This window comes from Poecile atricapillus, chromosome Z, assembly GCF_030490865.1.
Source record: "Poecile atricapillus isolate bPoeAtr1 chromosome Z, bPoeAtr1.hap1, whole genome shotgun sequence".
NCBI classification, from domain to species: domain Eukaryota; kingdom Metazoa; phylum Chordata; class Aves; order Passeriformes; family Paridae; genus Poecile; species Poecile atricapillus.
The window spans coordinates 62833113-62847953 of NC_081289.1; the positions used below are offsets into that span (position 1 = coordinate 62833113).

At 40.5% G+C, this 14841-nt stretch overlaps 1 protein-coding gene across 3 annotated transcripts in view; it reads left to right on the forward strand.

Moving 5' to 3' along the window:
- Positions 1-1205: 1205 nt before the first annotated feature.
- LOC131573134 (tubulin--tyrosine ligase-like protein 12) overlaps positions 1206-14841 on the forward strand; it is a 32503-nt gene continuing 18867 nt past the window's right edge. Inside the window, exons 1-2 of one of the 3 annotated variants that reach the window (XM_058826766.1) lie at positions 1206-1325; positions 13190-13365. In XM_058826766.1, coding sequence (XP_058682749.1) covers positions 1206-1325; positions 13190-13365 — 296 coding nt within the window. Of the gene's footprint in view, positions 1326-8557; positions 8626-8883; positions 9074-13189; positions 13366-14841 lie in introns of those variants that run through there. The other 2 variants (XM_058826768.1, XM_058826767.1) reach the window with 2 other exon arrangements.

The following is a 14841-nucleotide window of genomic DNA, read 5'->3' on the forward strand; positions in this document are numbered from 1 at the left end:
GAAAGTTAGGTTTGGTAAGCCCTGGGAAAAGTAGGCCCTGAGAAATGTTAGGCCTTGTGCTTGTCAAAGATCAGGTCAAACTGCACCTGTATAATCAGTATATGATAAATGATACAATTGTTAGATGTGATTAGATATAATTATTGTTTAAAGAACATGAGGAACAATGTTGGGGGGCTAAGGGGGGATCACGAGAAATCCATGCTTGGGTAAAAACAATGCATACAATAGAACAATGTAAGTTTAATAATTAATATGTAAGTTGCATAACGATAGAGTATAAAATCAACTCAAAACCAAGTCGGGTCAGGTTTGGGTATGTGTACCCCTGACACCTAGAGCTCTTCAATAAAGCATTTATTTATAACGAATGATTATATGAAGTGTGATAAATAATCATTCGTGATTATGTGTGTTCCTGAATGCTAACAGCAGCAGGCACAGCAAAGCCCTGACCTGTGCTCTGAGCAGTGTCAGACACCTGCCTTTGCTCTTGGGCTTTATAACCATACCTGAGGTGAGACCAAAGCTACCAGTAATGTCTAAAAAGCCTCAAGTTATTCCCCACAAAATCTTGGAAGAGTTTTTCTTAGAAATCTCTTCTAAACCATGCAAGGAAAGAACTGGGAAGGCAGCATTCTGCTACAGGCACTTGCAAAAAACACATCTCCCTCTTGTACTGACAGATATTAAAGACGGGCCTACACGTTAAAATTCACTTGTCAACGTTCAGAATTAAAAAAAACCTCAAACTTTAATTTAATAAATGACTAACACTTCATGTTTTTCCTGAGGACCATTTAATGCAATTCCCACTGCTACGTTCGGCACTCAGTGCCTGCCATGCCTCACACCCCACCCGTAACCCACTTCAGAGGCTATGGCGGGGTCTTCCAGAAGAGTCCCTGAAACATCGGGAAAACAAAAAACATCTTCCGGCCAGCACTGCACCACGAATGCTGTGAATTTTATTAAAGCTCAAGGGCAGGAGAAGAACAAAAGCAGAACCCCCATCTGCTCAACAGACTGAAGCCTACTCAGACCTCTTCTCCTCAGCGACGCCTGAGAGCGGCCCTCCGCTCCCAATACCCCCGGCCCTCGCTCGTTCCAGGGCCTAGCCCCTATCCGGGCTGCGGGAACGCCCCGAACGCCGCTCCCGCCTCCCCGCCCGCCCCGGGCCCCGCCCGGCCCGTTCCGGCCCAGCCATGGCGGGAGACAGCGAGGAGGCTCTGTCGGCTTTTGTGGCCCTTCACGGGGCCGCGCTCCGGGCATCGCAGGTCCCGACGCAATACTGGGAAAGCCTGAGCCGCAAGCTGCGGGGAGAGGTGGGTGAGCGACGCTGGGGGTGGCTCCGCACGGGAGAGCAGCGCTGAGGGAGCAGTTCCGGAGGGCAGCCCCGAGCCGGGGACGAGCGGAGGCCGTGGGACGTGGCTGTGGAAGAGCGGTGCTGAGGGCAGCCCCTCCACCCCTGGGTGAAGAAGAGAGTCACGGTGTTGTTAAGCAGAGGACAGTGGGAAAGGCACGGTGCGGGTTGTGTTACCGAGACTGCAGCTCGGGGCTGTGAAAGACGTCAGGTGTATTGTGTGTATCTAATTTCGTCTTTTTGTTGTCGTGAAGTTTGGAAGAGTTTGGAAATCCTGGTAACTAGAGATACAGTACTGAAGAGACGTGATGAATCTAAAGAAGCACAGCACTCTACCAGCTACTAATAAAAAAAATTAACTCGGTCCCAGCCAAATGCAAGACAGTGTCCTCAACCCTTCAGCTTTTTATGCCAAAGAGAATTAAGAAAAAACAGCAACGGTGGTAGTGTTAGACCCAGAATGTTGTCATATCCTAATCCATCTTGGATTGACTTTTGCCTGATTTTTTTTTTTTTTTTCCGGTTCAGTTCCACACAGATCTGCCCTGCCCTCAGTCATTTATAACTGTGCAAAGCTTGGACAGATCATCTCATGTGAGTTACCTCACTTGGGCAGTTATTTTTGGGTGAAGCTGACCCCTGGCCCTGAACTAAAGGGAGTATGGAGGCACAGGCACACTCCAGGATGAGGTATCCCTTTTCACCTTTATAGCAACCATCTGCTTGCTTCCTGGAGCTTTGTGATGGGAAAGGGAAGAGAGACAAAGTCAAGAAAAGAAATTATTTTAAACAGATTGTAAAGGCACGGGTAGTATTTACATTTTTTTTGTTTTAATTTGGTTTTCACAGCTGCAGCCTAGCCTCGGTGGTGGGGAAAGCTGTCTTTGATTTGTGGGAGTAAAGGAACAAGGAACTGAGGCAGGAAAGAGAAGCAACCCAAAACCATTCATCTGTAGAGTTGAGAGTGCTCGAGGGAGTCTGGAGGAGTCTACTTGGAGAAGAAAATATGAATTAGGTGAACTTCTAGTTCTGGGGCGAGAAAGAAATCTGATAAGGGGAGAAGTGGTAGTTTGCTGGAAGGCAGGATAAGCACTGAAGAAGAGTGAGATGGGGTGAGAAGTTTGAACAATAGTATCGGACAGTAGGGAAGGTGAGGGAACTGCAGTTTAACACCATGTACTGGTAAAGTAATTTCCAGTTACCTGAGTGCTTCTTTTCCCCATCTCAGCTTCAAAGTAGGGACAGGAGAAAAGCATTGCAAGTCATGATATGAGTGCTTGTAGTCAGGAAGGGTCTGAATATGTTCCTGCTGCTTTCAGGCTCTTCTGTGGTACTGTTAATAACAGGAATACATGTTTATTACAGAGAAGATAAATCTACATTATTTCAAGCATATTCCCAGTCAAAAGCTCCTTGTGGAATTACATTCCCCCAGTAAGTATTCATGTAAGGGACTTGGGGCAGGAATATCTGCTGCTCTTCTTAGGTAGGAGGGTATGAGAAGGGACGTCCTGGAAGAGGATGGAACAGAAGGCAGTATAAAGCTGCCAAGGAAACCCAAAGTTGAGAGTTGCTGGGTTTCCACTTGCCAGTATGAACCTGGAGGTAGCAAACTGAATCTATGCTGTGACCTAATGCAAGCTTGAGATTTGTGACCTATTGAGAGTCCGCCAGCTATTCACCAGCCTTCACAGAAGTAAATGTGAACACTGTTTATTTCTATCTTTAGCACACCTTTTATAGGGTTCTACAGGGTCCGCAGGCAGAGCAAGCTACTATTGGCTAACACACACGTTTACATTTTTTCCCTTGTACACAAGAATATTGTTTTGCTTTACTCTCTCTTCTGCAGGCAAGTTTCAAGGATTTTAGCCCTTAATATCACGACTTATTTCAAAGGCTGGTTTGTGCAGAAAGGCCTTTACTAATATATAAAATATATCAACAATTCCCCCTTTCTCTTTTTGCACAAACCAGGCTTTAGATGTGACTCATTCTATACTCTTATGAAGACAAGATAACATACAATTTAAACTGTCATCCCAATTAACATTATAAGTAAAGTCCGTCCCCCTTCTAGCACAAGAGATCTACCATCCGGTGATGCCCCAGCTGGAGAACCAACTTCCAATGGGGTCACTATCTTCTTTCAGGGCATGTAACCCATCCTGTATCTGTTGTAGTTGCTTATGGATGGAAGCTGAATGATCAGTAAGATTCAAGCAGCACATGCCTTCAAACTCCTCACAACCATGTCCTTGTGCTAAAAGTCAATTGCAGCTCAATTTTGTAATACTGCATGACGTACACTACTCACATTGGCTGAAAGCTCACTTAACATTGTGCATGTTAAGTTCAATTCTTTCTTAGTCTAACAAGCGAGCCTTTTTTGGAGTTGCTAGGCCTTAATTCATTCAGGCTTCGCTTTGACTGATGTTTTTCACTTTGCTAGCTACATTCAGCAATTGGTGTAAGCTTGGATGGAACAAAGTAAGTTTCCCAAGATAACAGGGTCTTCTACGTGGACTAGCAGGAATCTCATTCTATGCTCTCTCTCCACAGATTAGGAATATGGAACTAGGTAATCGCTTTGGTAATTGTCCTGGGAGATTGCACCATGAATAAAGGCTTTGCTTTCAATGGTAGTAACGAGATCAGCTATAGGGTTGACTGCAGCCCAGTGCTGCATTACTTTGTTGGAATTACTTTTTGTCGAGGGTTCAAACATTATCCATCCACCTGAGGTATTGGTGGAACCTAACAAATCTAATTCTTCTGAGGGCTGTATGGTAACATTGAGAACTTTGGTAATTTTTGCTTGCCAACAGGCTTCAGGTTGTCTTAATGTGAAGCCAACAGTGCGATTGCACTCTTGCAACATTGCCAGTTGATTCAGTCGAGTCTCGTTACTAACTAAACCTTTAAATGCTGGAGGATCCCATTCAGGGACTCCTATGAGACAGGTGCAAAAGGATCTCCAGGTGTGGCTAGGCTCAAACACATTGACCTTTGGCCAGTTCAATGTGCCAGAGTGACCCATATGTTCTGTCACTTGGATGTTAGCAGACAGTTGGTCAGGACTATACACAGCACAGTTACCATAAGCAGTTTGTTCCATGTAAATGACATCATACTTGCAAACTCACAGCTAAAGCTTTAACGTTAAATGAACTTTCAAAGATGCTTACTCTACCTCTTGAGGGGGGAATACTTATACTTTATACTAACATAATAATTACTACACAGGCTAAACTCTTTATCTTAAACTATTATCTAACTACTTTTAACACACGTGCTCTGGTGTATATGTAGTCTAAGCGTGGAAGCAATTTGCTGAAAGGGTAAAAACACAACTACAATTTGCTTTATATACAGTTAGATGGAGTCTCTACATTTTTCTTAGGTCTACAGAATTTCTCTAACACGATTCAGTCCTGGAATGTTCACTGCTCCCGTGATGTCAGCTGGCAGCTGATCGGTGACTGAGGGCTTTGATGTTCAAGTTGTTCTTCACATCCTTCTAAATCTTAAAACAAAGGATAACTGAAAAATTGGTAGAGACACAACATCATAATAACAACATAAAATTTCTGTTGGTAAACTGTTTATGTAGTGTTCAGACACAACTGTGTCCTGACTGGTCCACTTCTGATCCATGTCTGGAGTACCAAGGCTGTGTGGTGACTTCTCTGTTCATTGGATCTCATGTGTTCAGAGGCACACAGTCTGGTCAGATGAACAGGTGACCTTTTTGAACCTGCCAACAAAACACAGATACTTCTCCCCTTGAAGTTAATGAATTACACTAATTAAATGCTTTTAGGGCATCAATTTCCTCCGTTTTCTTAAAAAAAAAATAAAAATGAGATGTACTTCTGTTATAAATATCAACACAAAACCATACACACAATGAATAAGAACCTATAACAGTTTAAAAATCAATTAAATAATAAACATTATTAATAATATATATAATATAAAACTACTATTAATTACTAATACACTGCACCAGCATCCCATAGTTAGCAAACAGACAGAAACAAAAAAATCAGTGAAGGATAATCGCCTCTGGAAATGATTCTCCAAGCTCACTTCAAAATTGATCCAGCTGTCATATTAATAGGGTTAAATTGCTGAGTCAAAAAGTGACTCAAATACTGATTTGGTACAGAAAACATCTGGATCTGTTGGCAAACATTCCATCCAGGTAGAGTCAAGGCTTGGCCAGGGCCTAGGCTTTAAACTGGAAAGATGCCTCTTAACTCATTTCTAAAACAAGGTTCTCAATAGTAGCAGTTATGAGATGCTTACAGCACAGCAAACTGTTGAAATGCATTTGTACAAAGCAAATGATCAGGAGCCTTAGGTACCAGACCAATTAAACCATGCAGCAGTTGGTTTAATCTGAAGCCTCTCCTATAGCAGCTGATCCTCAGCAATGGCACATCTTCTTAAAATTCTGGAAACACTGAAAAATAAGAAACCTATAAAAAACAAAACTGCAGAGATTGCAACAAACAATAGAACTCCCAATGAAGTCGAGGGTGTCACAGATTGCATTCACTTCTATCCACAAGCAGGTTTCATCAGTGTTCTATCATAGCTGTCTCAGTTGTGGCTATCTTCATTTCTCTAGAAAAATAACTATACTTTGCAGTTTAGACAAGTGTCTCCAATAAAACATAAAACAATTTAAATTAAACAATATTTAAACCTAATAATAATTATTTATGACAAAAGGAAATAACAAAACTTAACCTTAAAAGAATATCTAAGTTATAAAATGTAACTTAAAAACATTCAAGCCTAAACATAATAAAACTTGACTATTCTTAATTCTATTAACACTTAATCTATATTAAATAAAAGCATAACTTAATCTTATTCTGTTACTACAAAAACAGCTAAAAGTTTGATAATATACCTTTTAAACACAGTATAACAATAACAATAACATGGATTCACTATAAAGATTATAAAAATGTAACAAATGCATCACAATTCTATGTCATCTAGCTTTGAGAATAACCCACAATAACTGCAAATGTTACTAAAAATACTCATTCATAACAGGAATTTGCCTGGTATATGCTTAAATTGGTTAGGATTTTAAAGTGCAGTTTTTTAGAGAAAAACAACACCACCACAGGATTTGGCAAGTTGCCATTCAGCTTTTGTAGCACTTTTCAGAAACATTAAGTCCAATTTTTAAACTAAAATCCAAATTGGTATATATGCAATTATATGTGTTTTATATAACAAAAGGACTCACATTGAAATTACCTTATTAAAATTGTGGAAAAAACAAGCAAATAGATAATACATGCTCTATGTTAACTTTGTCTTGTAAAGTAAAGTTCTCTTAACTAATTATTTTTTTAAACCACAAATCTCTTCTGTAGATAACATTAATTGGAAGGTTTTCTTAGTAGCTGTAAATCGCACCATATTTTAACCCTAGGTTCTAAAACTAATTATTGCAAGACAACTTCTGTTAATATTCACCTTAAACACCTTTTTTTTTTTTAACTTTCAAAGAACCACAATAATTTCTCTAGTAAAACTCTAAAAATTGCAATTGCATAAACTCATAATTACTTAAAACACAAAATTAACTCTAAAAGGGTATATAAGAACATTTTGAAAACCCAATAAATCATGACTTTTTAACAAACTGGGTATTATCCCGGTGCTTTTTCTTAGAGAGGGAGCGGGGGGGGTGGACTGCCCACTCTGCTACTGCTGTAGCTCTGCTGTTATCTTTCTTCATATTCTCTACATACTCTCGCAGAGAGGAAAAACAGAGAGAGAGGAAAAAAAACCTCACAAAGTTAGTTTTAACAAATGCAGATTTTTTTTCTCAATTTCTCTCTCGCTGTTCTCAGATAGAGGAAAAAAGGGCATGATTTTACAAAAGCAGGCTATGTTACACGAAAAGTCTCTCACGGCCAGGTGCTAACAATGGTGATCTTTGCAGCTTATCAGCGTGGCCTTGGAACTTTTCTTGCACTGCCTCTGCCCCCAGGGTGCCTTTGTTCTCTGCGCCCACCTCAGTGCTCCCCCATGTCCCCCTGGTTCGGGTGGAAACCAGTTTAAATTTGGCTTCTTTTCTTCCAGGGTAGTAAAGATGGAACTTAAATAAGATTGTAGTGTTAAAAGTGACTCCAAAAATGAAGCAAATATTTCTGGATGTATCACATCCTGCCATAACTGAACAGATTCTGTTCGTTGTTTCAGCGTTCGCTGTGGAACTTTTTTCTCATTATTTTCTTCTCTCTGACTCTCCCTCCCTCTCTCCAAGGGCAGCATAGATAGGAGAGCTTGCCCAGCAGTGGGAGGTAAAGGCATCTGCCGCTGTGACGCAGGTAGAATTACGAGGCTCACAGCTTCAGCATATCTCACTTTTCTGTTTTTTAAGGTATTAATTACAATCTGCCAAGTTTGACCGAGAGACAAAGTGTCCTTGCTCTTTTCCGTAATTGCCGTTTCCCATATCAGAACCCTAAAATCCGCCCGTTCATTCACTGCAAAGAGCAGTGCTGGCACTACTAAATGCCCATGACAATTAGCCCATATAGTGAGCACATCCAGATTGTTTTCCCAGGCTGCTTCACCTCGTTTAACAAGGATGCTAAGAAGCAGTTTTTTCGCCGCCGCACATCCACTTCCATGCTAGCAGCAAACAGCGGGGGGGAAGGTCGCGATCCCTCTACAATGCCCCCGCCCCTCGGACTCCCCCAGCAACTTGCCCTCATTGATTCGCAAGCTGCCTATCTGGTACCGATCCAAGGCAGCATCTATCTGCACTCAGATCCGCTCCACCAACCTCAGTCCAAGGCTCCGTCCCACCGTGCATGGACCCACTGAAGCCCCCCTGCCCGCAGGGTGTCCCGTTTGAGCGCCAAATATTGAGAGACCCCCGAGCTGTTCACCAGCCTTCACAGAAGTAAACGTGAGCACCGTTTATTTCTATCTTTAGCACACCTTTTATAGGGTTCTACAGGGTCCGCAGGCAGAGCAAGCTACTATTGGCTAGTACACACAAGTTTACATTTTTTCCCTTGTACACAAGAATATTGTTTTGCTTTACTCTCTCTTCTGCAGGCAAGTTTCAAGGATTTTAGCCCTTAATATCACGACTTATTTCAAAGGCTGGTTTGTGCAGACAGGCCTTTACTAATATATAAAATACATCAACAGTGACCTGTGGCTGAAATACTTGCTTGTTACCTGCTTTGCTGGGAGAATGTCACATTGAGAAGGTAAGACAGTAGACTGAGAAGAGACCCGTGGTGGTGATGTTTTTACAGAGTCTGGGATGATGAAAGGCAGAAGGAAGAAAGCACGTGCCCTAAGGCAGCAGGTTGCTCCTGCTGCTTCATTTTACTTACAGTGGTGGCTGAGCATGCTGTTCCATAGTAGGTCTCCTAGTGTGTATGGAAAGAGACTTAATTATTTCAGTGAGCTTTGGAAGATGAAGCAAGCTGCTGAGATTGCTTGTCTCTACTCCTGCAGCTTCTGTTTTTTGTCCAGAAGAAGGACAAAAGGATATTGAGAAGATTGGGATGTCCAGGAAAAGTTACTGTGAGGAGTGCTGTGGACTGGGATAACCTCTTGAGGAGGTAGAGACAAAGCTACAGGACCTTGCTTAGAACTGGACCACTCAGGATGGTCCAGGCTGGAGGAGCAGCAGTAAAGAAAGAAAAGGAGGTGAGGGGAAGAGGTGAAATGGTTTTGGGAATCTAGGTAATAAAGTATAACTCAGGGTACAAAACCCCAGTAAAACACAGAGTGTAGGATGAGTTTCCTTGTTATATATGTAAAATATAGGAATTTTTCAATTGTCCTAACCTGCTGCAAAGATTAAAACTATCTAGCATAGAACGTGAAAAATTTGCATCGGTAATACAGATAAAATATCTCTTGCATTAATACCTCTAGAACCCAGCCCCAACAGCTGTTTTCCAACACTCTCACACATGTTTCAACATAGAGAGTGAATGCACCCTCCCTCCACTGTGTACACCAAAGCCTGTGAGAAGTGGAGGGTTTGGGTTTCTTTTTTTAATTTACCTTGGGATCTGCTGGTTTCTTTTTGACAGCATTGTGTAATTGGATTGCTCATTCAAAACATGGTATAACTGCTAGATTGGTAAACCTGCCTTTATTTATTGATTTTGCATTTGGCATTCTTCTTCTCAACAGAATGCTTCTCAATGCTTCCTCTCAACAGAAGCATTCAAGTTTCTGTTGAGAGCAAATTTTTTTGTGTCTCTGGCAGAAATTTGAAAAATAAAATACATGCATGTGTAATCATTCACTATAAGTGCTAAAATTTTATTTCTAGTGTAGTGGTTGTTTCTTATGCTAGTGGATAAACTGTATATATAGTATTAATGCCTGCATCTAATTTTATTAATAATATTTTTTTTCTATTCCAGCCATACGCTAAGTTATTTTGCAGGCTTCTCTGTATTGCAGGAAGATTTTTTAGCCCTCAGATGTTGCTGGCAAAAGACTGCTTAGAGTTTCTTCCCAGTTAGAAATGGAGGCTGTTAATTAATTTAGAAAAAAATAAGAAAAAACTTAGAAGGAATGCAGCATCATGATACTCCTAGGCTTTATTTTTTAGAGCAGTGGAGGGCAGCCTGTTGCTCAGAGGTTACCTGTGGCCTTCAAAGCAGTTTGCAGTGTGCCTTAAAAGAATTTTCTGGAGATGCCTGCGTGTAATTGTCATGACATGTGCCTGCTTTGGTATCAAATTCTCATTTGCTGCAGTTGGTTACTTTGGAACTGCACCTGAACATGGAGAGGGAGGGATTTTGCCCAAACATGTTTTGCTTGCAAGAAGTAGTGCTGCTGAAATGTGTTGGTACCCTTTTGCTGTCTAGAGGTTATTGGTTGCTCTGATGGAATACTTAATGTGAGCTCTCCCTGTCCTGCTTCAAGCCGAAGATTACTTCTCAGATTGGTGGTGTGATCTTATCCAGCTGGTTTTTGCTTAAGGAGCTTACTTAAGATTCCCTTAATGGTTCTGCTGAGTTAATAGGTTCAGTGTTACAGCCTGGCTCAAAGGGAGGGAGGAAGAGGGGAGACACAAAACTATCTGTGTATCCACACTGACAACGAGGTGCTTCTGCCAAATCCATCAGTGAACTACTGAACTGCTTGTATTATCAATTATGAGTTTAAAGAACAACAAAACCACAAAAAGCCTGATTAAGGTGGTCTTGAGCTGCTGCTGCAACAAGCATGATTTGCTTTGGATGAGGAATACACATAATTCACTTTTATAAGTTTATAAATTCTCTGGGATAAATTTTGTGTTAAGCATAATTCTGTAAAGGTATTAAAAGAGGAGATTTTTTGCTAAATACAACTGCTGCAGCCTCATGCATCTGGTGATTTGTCAGAAGGAGAGACCAAAACTTTGCCTTAGGGCGTTTGGAATCCCTTCATTTTTTGAAGTCTTGAGATTATATTTAATTTAAAAAAATAAAATATAAACCCAACAGCTTCCCTTTCGTGTTGTGGAAGAACTTGGTATTCATTGTGGGTGTTTGGTAAACGGATGGAGCCTGTCGTGAGCAAAGGCTGCGTCTGAGTCAGCCGCTGGTTCACCTTGTATCCCTCTCACAAACTCTTTAAGACAAAAGCTAAGTGTGGAAAACACACATAGTGCCACACTGCGGCACATGTCAAGTGGCTCCCCTGCATCACACTTGCACTTCTCATTTTCTAATGGCTCCCAGTCACTTGTCTGTCACTTCTTTGCTGGCTAATGAGGTTGTTGAGGATGGCCCTTGATCCAGCAGCAGGCGCAGTCAAGTGTCACTTCAGGGAAGAGTGGAACATGTTTCCTGGCACACTGCATTTGCTGGCTGCCATGGGCTGGAGTTAGCATATGTGCCCTGAGCCAGTCCAGGGAGCTTACCCAGCTGGGAGCCAACCTGACAAAAATTAATTGTGAGCACAGGGAGGGGCTCTTCTTTTGCTGGGATCTGCCTGCAGCTACGTGAATTTCAATGACTACAAATTTTCAAGGCAACTGTGCAGACTTAAAAAATCATTAGAGGCTACTATTAGAACAACAAGAAGTTATGATACTGCTTAATACTGAGTAATATTGTCCTCTTCTAGCAGCTGGAAAACTAGAAGTAAGGTGGAACTGCTATTTTGATACCTGCTGAAGTGAAAGAAACTAAGTTTCTGATTTTTATTTTTTTTAAATAGGTGTGTTTTAATCTCCTGTAAGTTTGTTTGCAGAGTAATTTTCTTTACCCTAAAAAAATGCGTATGTATGTATTAGCCAACATACTGGTAGCATCCCCTTAGCATTTAGGTAAGAAGCTGTGTGCTAAGAAGCTGTTAGCTAATAACAGCTAATAGCTGTTAGCTATTGTTAGCACCTGGAAGGCATCCCTGACCATGGCAGGAGGGATGGAACCGAGATGATCTTTTAAGGTCACTTCTAACCAAAGACATTCTATGATTTTTTTATCCACCATGGCCCCCTCCCCTTGCCTTCCACCATTCCAGAGGAAAATATCATCCCCTGTTCCTCAGAAGGGAATTTCAGATACTTCTCCACTTGTATCTGCTTTATGAACTGTGGCTTAAGATGAGAAGTAGCTGTTGTTCCCCTGCTGACTTCCTCCATCTTTGAGCAGCTGTCTGCTTTTTCTAGCTGTCCTTTCTTCACAAATGTGGAGTTGATTTCCTCACCCTCCTGTTGACACTTAGCAAAAATAATTGTCCTATGGAAACACTCACCTGAACAAATGAAAACTTGCTGCTGCTACTGGCATTTTACAGCTAAGAAGTTGTCAATTTACAGAAGTAATGATTTTTAATCATTTTTAATGTAGCATTGCAGGCTGTTTGTTGAACCATTGCAGGTTTGGAGTATTGAACCAGTAACTCTAGAGCTCACACTTTAGACCTTTCTCCCTCCCTGCTACTTTTTAGTCAGATTGAGGCAAAGGATTTGTCTGCCCATGCCTGGTTTATTAGGTAGTGTGTGAGTGATTCTAGCAAAATAATTCTCTCTGAAAAATTTCAGCTGTCTTTTGAGGCTTTACCTATTTTTGTCTTCCTAAAAGCGTATGTTCATTTTGAAACTATGAAAGTTGTCAGCAGGGTCTTGGTTCTGCCAGAAAGGCAAGCTCACTGTTTGGCAAGGGAGCCTTGACTGTCCTCACTTCTATGTATTCTAGATGTAGTGAACCCAGAGTAGGCAAGAATGTAAACAAACCCCTTTCAGCACCTTGGTAGAGATAAGTGTATAAAACTTATCTTCATATATAGCAGCATAAGGAATCTCCCAATTTACCTGGAGGGGAATGAGCGTTGACAGTTTCTTTCATAGGGAAAGAAGAGAGGGATTTCTGAGATTTCTTAGCTGGTTCAGAACTCAATTGGGAAAAGCTCTTTTTCTTCAGGGACCTTAGGGTACTTTAGTACAGTTGTGGAGCCTCAGTTTTGCAGATCTTAAATTACTTAATTTAGCAAAGGTTGAACAAAGGTATTCTGTTTTCAGCCTCTAAAATTCTTAATGAGGCATTAAACTGATAGACAATCATCAGTAGACGTGTTGGTGCCAAAGAAACCAACAAAGCTTCCTACCAATATTAACTAAAGAGACTTCCCAAACAAACAGCTATGTTAAAATGTGAAAGAATAAATACTGTTGTTCATTCAAATCTTAAGTCAAAAATGCCAATTTTTATCAGATTACAGGGAAGAAATGTCTGCAGGTGTTGCATTGTGCATGTCAGGGTACTGCCTTATCCAGTTGCGTGATATTTTGTGCACTTCCCATCTCAGGTATTTGATGCTGGTGATTACTTTGGAATAATGCAAGTAGAAGAGGTGGATGAGGAGGAAGAAGTTGATGAAGAAATGGAAGAACAGTTTAAAAAGAAACCAAATCCTGGAAATGGGCCTTGTTTCAAAGTTATTGTAACTAATGAGAATGGACTTCAAGCCTCCAATCCTGATAGGTGAGTTGTGATTTTGAAAATAGTGTTCAGTCTTTGAGTAGTGTGAAACCCTAAAATGATGATAGTTTACTTTGAGACTTGTTTGATTCTCTTCAGAAATCCTCTTTTCCAACTCTAAGACATAGCTGCATATTTGAAGGAAGATGCATGCTTTGAAGCAAAGGGTACTGGGAGTGCAAATATCTTAATGTGATTCCTTTTTAAATCATGCAGGAAGATACTTAAAAATTGGTTTTAGTAAACTCAGGGAGAAAATAGGGAAAAGGCAACCTTGAAATGATTTCTGCAGAAATAAAGCAAACCTTTGTATCTTCAAGACTGTGTGCCTGTGGAAAAAACAACTAACTACTTGTAATCACCACAAATCTCATGCCAAGAAGGTACTCACAGTAATATTCTGTGGGCTATTACATATCCTTCAGGTGGCTAAAGTATAATTCAAGAGCGTGGTCATGTGCATGCATGTAGAATTGAATGTATCAAATTACTGTTCTCTTGCTTACAAATCAGCTTATCTGTCATGAATACAAGACTAGGAGGCATCTAAAACTAGAATAAAGTTGTGTAAGAAAACTTTACATTATAGTACTGCTTCTTGTGTTCTTACTGGTTTCAAACATAGAAGAGGGTATTTGTCGTACATTAATGAAAAGCAGTGAGATGCCTCTGCAGAAGATCGAAATGCAATTCTGCTCAGTTCTATAAAACTCCTGTGAGACCTTTCATACTTTTTAGATATTAGGTAAACATGCAAAATCTAAACATTTAAATTAGGCCTGTTGAATAAAATCAACAAAGAATCATAGTTATGTGCCTTTACATCCCTGCCTTAACCTAAGTAATCACCTTTCTAAATCTGAGAATGCACTTAAATTATCAAGTTCAAAACCAGCTCCTGTGATAATCTTGGGCTTCCTTGCAACATTCAGGTGTGTGAATATGGGAGCAGAACACCAACACACCTGTTTGCTAACATTTTCAAAGAGCTTGACTTTAGCATTCTCTGGAGCCTCTAATTTTAACATTAAGTGAGGTTTAATGTGTGTGGAATCTGGGATACAATAATTGTTCAACCATACTTGCCCTATGTGACAGCTGACATGTTTTTAACTTTCTGAAATATGGGTGTTGTGGGGGGTTTTTTGTATGATTTGGGCATTTTGCTAGCAAGTAGAATTCAGATTTTTCTCTGTATTGGTTCAGTCAGATGATATAATCAAAACATGTGGAACCCCTCTGTTTGAAAAACTGTCGTTTTCTTCTAAAAGTCATGTGGCCTAAACAAGGGTTAAACTTGTCAAGGGAAGTTGCACCAGATATGTATGGTTTTATTTTGGTTTAGATTGTAATTTTTTTAACAATGCAATTTTTTTCTAAAAATAGCTTGATGACACACCCCACCCCTACCAAAAAAAGAAGAAAACAAACCAAATAGAAACAATCAAAAATTATCGCTTATTTTCTTTCAATAGCATA